A 9,601-nucleotide genomic window follows, 5' to 3' on the forward strand; every position below is an offset into this window, starting at 1 on the left:
CTGGGAGATAGGTACAGTTATCACTATTTTATAGATGAGGAAGCTAGGTTAGACAGAGATCAAGTAACTGGGCTACTAAGTGTCTAAGGTTGGATTTGACCTCAGATCTTCCTGATTCCAGGTCCAGTGCTCTGCCCACTGTGCTAGCTAGCTGCCTTTCATTGACATGAAAGATAATTCATAAAAGTGATACACTAGGAGAAAGACACAAATAAGAAAATGAAAGCATTACTATATTGACATGACCACAAAATGATTGCAGTTTAGTAGTATATTCAATTAAATGTGAAAAGAAAGCATTTATTTAGCAAGTCCACTACATTTTATAATATTACATATTTCACTCTTTTAGCAAGATGTCTACAACTGTCTACTTTTAAGGTCTATAACTAGAAAAATCAGCGCCTATTAGGGAAATTGGAGATAATATATATTATTTCAGTACTGGTGAAAGTGTGAAGGTCATAAGCCTACCTTTTAGTCAGCAATTAGCTTGAAAGTAACACTTTTTTGTTCCATTTTAATCAAAGAAACAATAGCAGAAGATTTTCAGAAAGCCTTCAGACATGGTTTTCAAGTTATTCATGTGAATTACTTCCTTTGAAATGATATACATTTTAAAAAAGAGAAAAAATTTGTCTGGTGTCATCTTGATTCTGTTTGTGGACAATTACTGTTGACTCTACTTTCTGGTTGTTGTTTTAATCACAAGAAATTTGTGATAAATCACAGATTAGCTTTCCTATGCTATCTAGCAGCCCCACAAACAACTTTTAATGTTAATTTAAACAAAACATATTTACACATACTATGTATAATATTACTATCATAATTATTTAATATATTGCTAATATAAGATTAATTTTATGTATGTACTTTTATATTATGGACTCATTTCTCATTTTGGGGGTAAATATGTGAATGGACTATATCTAGAGCACATCAATTTCTCTTAATTACTGGATAAGAAAATTGTTGCATTAAACCACCCTCTTTTTCCGCCATGAATTTTCAGCCCTCCCCTAGTAATTTTTCTTATTTTGTCCCATGTTATTATTATACTATTGTGTTATAATTATTTTATACCCAAATGACCAGCTGATTAACATAGTATTTTCTTTAGGCATAAATGTATCAATGAGATAAAATATGTGCATGCTTTACCTAAAAGTCTTATTTTTAAAAAATTTCTTCAGTCACATTAGTAACTTATTCTTCTAGTCACCACTTTAACAGGAAGTTTCCATATTTTTATCTTTAGTTCATAAAGCAGTTGTCTGTTGGTAAGGAGCCATATGTCCTTTGTTTCCTGTCAAAACTACTTTGAATCCTAAGAGATGGCAGTGCTTTCTTAATGCTTAAAACAAGAAAAAAAGTGAAGCCTTAAGCTAGTTTGCATCTCAGCTTAAATAGCTGAATTCAGGATCTCAGTATCCTTATCTATAATAGAGGATAAGATTGGTCCCTTACTGTGCTAGCACTAACACCATATAATTCTATAGCTTTCATTTCTTTTCTGTCTCTTTGCAATGCCTAGTGATTTGTGCACGTTGCACAGTGAGTAATGTCTCAAGCTAGCTGTTTCACTTATCCTTGATTCCTTTAGTATCTTCTCCCCTGCTTTTCTTAACCTTTTAAGAAAAATGATGTCATGGTATAGACATGGCATGTAGTGATTGTCTGTGGAATTTCATGGATATGATGAACTATCATTTACTATAACTTTCTACTAGATTAAATGTTTTAAGAATTTTTAAGAAATTAAAACAATTTATATTATTCCTGGTTTTAGGTTGATATCACTCAAAATCCTTAATAGTATCGTGCTATTGGGAAAGTCATGCCAGTATGTCAAAGAAGCCAAGATGGAAGAAAAGTTGTTTAATCCTCCACCAACCAGCACACCAGGCAAAATATCTAATAAATCTCAAAACAAATATAAATCCTCTCAAGGTATGTTTCATTATTTTGTTAGGGCTTCTGTTTTCCTTTATAATATAAATCAGATTACAATATAATCATCTAGCCCTTAACAATTAGTAATTGTGCTTTAGTTATGCAGAAAATATGCAACTAGACCCCACTTTCTTTTGTGAAGGATTTGGTCTGCTCTTAGTTACATCTGCTTTTATAGGTTTAAAATATCATAACTCAACAGTAACATATATCTTGGGGCACATACAAAAGGAATTCAAATTCCTTCATAAGGAATTTTAAAATTAAATGACATCATGCCTTACACAAAATATCCAGTAAATATTTATTGATTTGATTTTGGTTGAAAAAGTTGAATTTAAGAATTTAATCAGAAATAGCATTGCCTGAAACATATAATCATGATATTGAATAACAGTAGCATAAAGATGGGAAAACATAAGAAGTTAATGAAGCTCTAGGCCAACCTGTTTGAAATGTCAATTGAAAAAAATGTGAGAAATGGATAAAAGCAAAATATAAACTATCCCCACTTTTGAGAATTAGCAAGGATGCATTTGCTTTTTTTTAACAAACTTCACAATGTTGGCCAAGCACAACACTGGTTTAAGGGACAGGTTCATATGCAAAATATTGACAAGGTAACAGATGACTACAATGTAACCTTTCGCAAATCATTTGTATGGTGCTGTATGGTTTTAAATCTCTTTGATGTTCATTATTTTATTTAGGCATTACAACTAATCCTGTGGGGTAAACATTTGTGTAGAAATGAGGAAAGTGAGGTTTAGATACTTAGGAATTTTACCCTGGTCATATTGACCAAAATCAAATAACTTCATAGAATCTGGGAGTTGGAAGAAGCCTTAGCAGCCATCTATTCCAATTCATATACAAAAAGAATTCCACTAAGACATACCTAAGCATCATCATCTAGCCTCTGCTTAAAGGGGTTCTCTTCATAAAGAGGGAACCCACAACAACTCCAATTATTAGAAGTTTCTCTTGACACTGAACCTGAATTTTTCTCTTTAATACTTATAACCATTAATCTTAGTTGTGCCCTCTGGACCCAAAAAGAACACATCTAACTCTTCCCACCTCGCTATCTTTCAAATACTTAAAAACATCTATCATGTCTCCCCACTGAATTTCCTTCTCTTTGGTCTAAATCCACCATTTCCTTCAGCTAATACTCAGATGCTATGGACTTGAGTCCCTTAGCCATCCTGATTGCTCTCTCCTCTATAGACAATCTCTAAGTTATAAATACCCTTCTTAAATTCTGGAGCCCAGAACTAAAAACAGTGCTCCATATGAGGTCCAGTAAAGACAGAGTTCAGTGGGATTATCACCTCCCTATTTCCTGGAAACTGTGCCTCACTTATTGAAACCATATTAGCTTTTTTGGCCCTCATATCACAATCTTGATTATAGAGTTTATAGTATATTAAACCTCCCAACTCTTTTCTTTCAAAAAAATATTAGTAACATATTTTGTTTTTATGTCACCTACATTTCTTAACAATCTCCACTCCCAGAGAGTTATCCCTTTTAACAAAGAATAAAAAATGGAGGGGTGAGGTAGAAATAGTTCATCAGAACTAAATGATATATTGAGAGAAGTCTGAATTGGCTAAATCTATTGATATGGGGGTCCTCTAGATGAAGATAATAATTGTTTAGTTATTTTGGAAAACTCATTAATTATTTGTTCTTCTATTTGCTTTTAATGATGAGCATTACATAGCCTTTTGTGATTTTCCCCTAGTTACTGAGTTATTTTTAAGATAACCTTAAATTGCATAAGTTTTTTAAAAATTTATTCTTAATAGAATTCTAAACTATTCATGTTGCAGCTTTAACCCTTACTACCAGATTTAAATGAACGTATCATGAAATACCTATATCAGAATGTTTTCATATAAAAATAAATAATACTTTTAAGTGAAACTCAGGATATTTATCTGAACTTATGTATATATTTCTGATTTATATTTTAAAACAAGAAAAAGCTTGAGTCTGAAATATAATTCATCATTAGAAAAACTGTTACTTTTAAATTGTGATCAGAATGGATATTTTAAAGTGTTCTGTGGCATTTTTAGAGAAATGAAATGTTGCAGTTAATCATATATCCTTACTAATAGGGAATTATAGTCATGTAATACCAACCCTACGGAAATTACAGTACAATAAAATGTACAGACTGAAACTATATTTGAGTCAGAAAAACTTGAAAGTTTTATAGTGCCTAAGTTTTATCATAAATGAGCACCAATTACAGTTTTGCTACAGATGTATAGGAGGGATAGCATATGTAAATGCAAAGAAGTACAAAAGTTCAGGATGAGATCAGGAAGGTAGACAAATGTTTGGCCAGACCCTTGAGAAAAAGGCTAGAAATGGATGATTGCCAATGGTAGAGAAAGTTGAATGCCAAACTAAGGAGTTTGTCTTTTATTCAGAAAGATTAATGAAAATAACAGTTGACATGATCACATTGGATTTGGCATTTAGCTAGATCATTGACCTGGGAAAGAACAGTTTCCGCATATTGGGTTTAATAAAAACTAGATTATGGGGAGCTGAAGGCTGAGTGGTAAAGAAGGAGAGGTATTAAGTATAAACTATTCTTACCAGACATTTAGCAGTGAATGAGGAAAGGAAAAATAAGTGCATGGTTTAATAGAGATAGTCAAGGAAAAATAAGATTTACTTGGGTTCAGGGTAACATAAAAGCAAGAGTAAGCTTTAGATCAGTGGTTCCCAAACTTTTTTGGCCTACCTCCCCCTTTCCAGAAAAAAATATTACTTAGCCCCATGGAAATTAATTTTTTTAAATTTTAATAGCAATTAATAGGAAAGATAAATGCACATGTGGCCATCACCATTCCCCTGAATCGCTGCAGCACCCATCAGGGGGTGGTGGCGCCCACTTTGGGAATCACTGCTTTAGAGCTTTAGAGTAAGCTTTAGAGAGTAGAGAATTTGAAGATATCTAAGGTCAGGGAATACAGCAGGTGATGGGATCAAGGGCATTGATGGACTAGTGAGCGTTAGCAAGAAAGAAGACCATGCCATCCTCAGACATTATGGAAAAGGAGAAAGAGAATGAGACAGATTTTAAAGAACAAAGAGGAACATAATTCAAGTCAGATGGTCTCAGGAAAAGAGAATATTTGATTATTTAAGTAGTGAGAAATTATTAAGCCATTTGAACATTTTGTTTGTTAGAAGAGTATGATAAATCCTTTGCCATGAAGAAGGCCCTAAACTTGTTCTTTCTTCAGGATATAGACTAGCCATTGAGGAAGCTCTCTCTATGGAGATGATATAGCAAGTACATCTTAGAGTCCTGATTTCTTAAAGGCACTGAGAGAGGTTAGGTGACTCGTCCATGGTCAGGAAGCTAATATATGTCCTGAGAGGGGCATGAACCTAAGTCTTCTTGACTTCTCTATTCCACTGTGCTATATTGTCTCTTGATAAATCATAATTCATTAATAAACTTAATTTTAAAATCTTTAACAATGGGATCTTGTTAATAAGGTCTTAACTATTTCTAGAGATACCTGTTTGTGAAAAGTGTCTCAGCTATAAAATCTCCTTTAATCCTGTGCACTTTTACCTCACCTTTCTTCACAGTTGTTTCTATTTCTTTCTACCTTTTATAGAGTGCCATCATTATGTTTACCTACAGTAAACACATTTCTCACAAACTCATATATAAATGAAAAGGAAATTTAAAGAAACTAAAAAGAAGAGATAGCCTCTTCTGCTTAATCTAATTTTCTATTTCTTCAAAGCTTTGTATGTAAGAGCTTGTGTTTATTTTCATCACCAACAAAAGTAAATTCATTTTTAGAATATTATTAGAGAAGTTATGCTTTTTCCAACATTTAGATTAAGAAGTTAGATTCTATAACATAGTAATGAGTGTGTATACTGTGCTTTGCACAGAATAGACACTTAAGTTTACTGGCAAAATGATTTTTTTCCCTCCAGGCCTGTGATTTCATGGTCACTGAAAACTATTTCCACTTTTGTAATTCAGCAACATGTCTATAACTTATATTCCAAGAGAGTTGTCTGGAACATTGAGCTTAAGCAGTGTCCCATGGTATGCAGTGCAGGATGTGCCATAGGCACGCTTTAAACCTAGGTCTTCCTCACTCCAAGGTCAGCCTCATACTTATGTGACCCAGGGAATGAATGTGGAAATGATTTCATTTTCAAAGTTTCTAGTTTAATTAACTTAAGACATTGTATTATTATTTGTTTAGTCTAAGTCAAGTTTCAATGATAGATTTCATCAGCATTATATTTTTGAATTGAGAATAATAAACCGAATAAGTGTATTCTTTTTCATTAAATTTGTTTCTGTTTTTTTTTTCAATAGGACTTTCTACAGAAGAGACCTTATCAGCTTCAGTCATTAGCCAGCCTGTACATCAGAAGGAAGATACAGCACCATCACTTGTTACCAGCAGTTCTGATCAGTTTCTGACAACGCCAGATGGTGATGAAAAGGACATTACTCAAGAAAATTCTGAATTAAAACACAGATCATCAAAAAAAGATTTGCTGGAAATAGACAGGTTTACAATTTGTGGAAACAGAATTGACTAAATTCTTTGACTTTGTGTGCTTAGGATACTGAGCTTTGGGGCAGCAGATGCTATGCTACCAGAATGGACAAATGCCAGAAATGGCACCTAAATATTTATTTAAAAATTTAAATTATTCATGGCAAACATATTAGTATCTTTCTACAGACAACTTGGTTTGGTTGCTGATCAGATCAAGTAACAACAGAGATCTCTAACTTGGTATGTGGAAAATGTGATGGATTATGAAAACTTCTCCCTGCTTGGCAGAGTGACATTTTTCTTTTTCAATAGACTGAAACAAAAAGCAGAATCCCTTTGGCTTTGTCAAACTGTGCTTCCAGAACATAAAATGTTGCCTCACGGCTTCTTCAGTAGAAAAATATACCTGGAAAGCTGTGAAATCCTTAACATGAAGCTACCTTCCCAATGTCCTGTTTCATAAGCAGTTTTGAAACTTTTACTTCATCTGCCAAAGCATTAAAAAGAAATGAACTTTGATAAAGTAAAAAGCCACGATAAATGTTATCACCACTCAGAATAATCCTTGAAGATGTATCTGAACTAATCAGAATAAAAGACTATCTTAAATGAGACATGATGCATAGTAGCATTTTATCTAAAAACTAAATTAGTGACAGCATAAAACAAGCAAATTAGAGAAGGTTCTACATTACTGGGCAAATACATTTTTATCATTTTTCAGTTTACTCTCCTGTAAAGAAAAAACACAAGGCGTGAGTTGTTTTGTTGCAGTGGGACAAATAGAAATTTTGTTACAAAATGGCACTTTTATACTACAAAAGCAGGGCAGTGTTAACTTTAAGGTATAATACCTGGTTTCACTTTATTATTTAAGTGCTACATGAATCATTATGGTGGGAAAGAATTTAATGTTGGGTTGCAAGGGGAATAAATGTCTATAGAGTTATAGAATATAAAATTCAGAAGTATCCTATTTATTGATAGGGTTTTGTTTTTTTTTAATGGCAGTCTTAAAACATCCCAAGTTGGTTTGAACAACATTGTCAATGAAGTGGTTGGGTTTTTTTAATATGACGCAGTTTTTTATTTGTTCATCTGGGTGGTATGAAAAGAGAAGCCCAAAGGTGCTTTGAGTGTAGCTTGAGATCAAGAATTCGTTTTGGCATAATTATTGGACTACAGGCCGCTTCATGAGACAAGTTAGTTCCCATCCTATTTTATCCAGAAAATGCTTCATGCATTTTTATAAAAAGGTTACAACCTCTATTTTCAGAACTATCAAAAAAGTTTTCATTAATATATTAACTAAAATATTGCCTTTTAATTTTGGGTTTCAGACACCATATGGATAGTTCAGGTTTATTAATTGCATAAGGTATATTTTTGGTTAAAGACTAGTCTTTTACTGAATGGAAGAAAAAGCCAGCTTTAAGCCTTAGGTTTGTGCACTTGAAATGTGAAAGTTAATTCTGAATAATTTGTACTGATTAAATTAATTGAAAGACTTGTTCATAGAAAAAAGAAGATTGTGTGAACATGCTTTTGTGAAACCAAAAGGAATTTGTAATTAAAATGAAAAGAGAATTTTGATTGATTTTTATGAGAAGGTGCCACTTTTGCATTATTCTTTCCTCCATCCTCTCCATTAACAAAAACAGCAAGAATTCTATATAAGGTGAATGCAAATTATTTGGGGAATATCAGGGGTGGGATTTGGATACCATGACCCTAATCAAAAAAACAGTATTTGTTTTGAATACATTTTGTGTTCATGCAGAGAATGATATACTTTAAAATTCAGTTTGAATTATTGAATAAATGTGATGTCATATATTTTTTAATTTTTTCAGTTACTTTGCAGTTTCTATAGGGATTTTGGGATAATAATTCATTTCTTCTGTTAAAATGACATTCAGTACCAATTTTATAAGTGCATCTTGTGTGAAACTCAATAAATTCAATTTTGTAATCTTTTTAAACAAGGTGATTGAATTTATTTTTATAATACTAAAAACTTTTGGTTGCTTAATATAGCTTTCACTTTTAGGTGGTAAAAATGCTATCATTTTTTAAAAATAAAAGCTACCTTCATTTTTTCTTTAGTGTTAACAGCAATAATATTGACTTTTATCTCCTAACAGAGTCTCTATACCTGCTTTATTTAAGGTTACTATCAATATTACTAAAGTAAGTCATTAGATTCTATTTAACTTACCTGTCATTTATCCCTATCCATATGAATGGAGTAAAGACAGAGGCACATAGCTAATGTACTACAATATATTTGGCATTTTATTATTTTTAGGAGACTTTTCATTTTTACCTTTTGGTGTAGATATTTCTGTCGTTCTGAAAAAATTACTCATTACCACTTCAATTTCATTGATGTGTAGATGTTCTTCAAATAGGTATTTGCTTGTTTTCAGATATGAGTTGTTCTACCATACTCTGAGATCCCATCTGACTCTGAAATTTTGTATTTGTCTGATATGGGGAAAATGGATGCTGTCCACTGGGCCTATGTGTCCCAAGATCAAACTTATATCAAGCTGAGCTATCTGGAACACAGCTGCAAACCCAGAAAATGGCTTTTGCATGCTGCAGGCTGCATTGAAATTAGAAAAGAAGTCAGTCTTAGAGTTGGATGGAACCATAGACATTATCGAATTCAATCCATGCCAGACCAGAATTTCCATCTGACACTCCTAACAAATGCTCATCTTTCACTGGCAGAATTCCACTCTACCCACTCTACCTCCCAAAGCAACCTATTCTTCTTGTGAATACCTTGTAGGAAGTTTTTCTTTACGTTTAGTATCCATCTTCCTATATACAACTTCCGTTCTTTATTGCCAGTTCTGCTGGAGGATGAGTAGAACAAGTTTCACCCTCTTCCAGATACTTGCCAATAACAAGTCATGTTCCTCCTAAATCTTCTTTGGTCTAATTGTCTCTAGTTCCTTCAGCTTATCTCTGTGTGGCATTATCTTGTGGTTCTTTACCATCCTGCTTACTTACTCTTTTCTTGACACTTTCTAGCCTGCCAAGGGTCTTCTTTAATATGTGCCACC

The 9,601-nt window shown here is 32.9% G+C and overlaps 1 protein-coding gene across 2 annotated transcripts in view; it reads left to right on the forward strand.

Annotated features, from left to right (window-relative positions):
- Positions 1 to 8,512, forward strand: part of TAPT1 (transmembrane anterior posterior transformation 1) — a 111,426-nt gene extending 102,914 nt beyond the window's left edge. For both annotated transcript variants that reach the window (XM_044682216.1, XM_044682217.1), the window contains 2 exons: positions 1,793 to 1,953; positions 6,338 to 8,512. In XM_044682216.1, the coding sequence (XP_044538151.1) occupies positions 1,793 to 1,953; positions 6,338 to 6,567 (391 nt within the window). In that variant the 3' untranslated portion in view covers positions 6,568 to 8,512. The remainder of the gene's footprint in view (positions 1 to 1,792; positions 1,954 to 6,337) is intronic.
- Positions 8,513 to 9,601: the final 1,089 nt, after the last annotated feature.

Source organism: Gracilinanus agilis, chromosome 6 (assembly GCF_016433145.1).
Source record: "Gracilinanus agilis isolate LMUSP501 chromosome 6, AgileGrace, whole genome shotgun sequence".
Lineage (NCBI taxonomy): Eukaryota > Metazoa > Chordata > Mammalia > Didelphimorphia > Didelphidae > Gracilinanus > Gracilinanus agilis.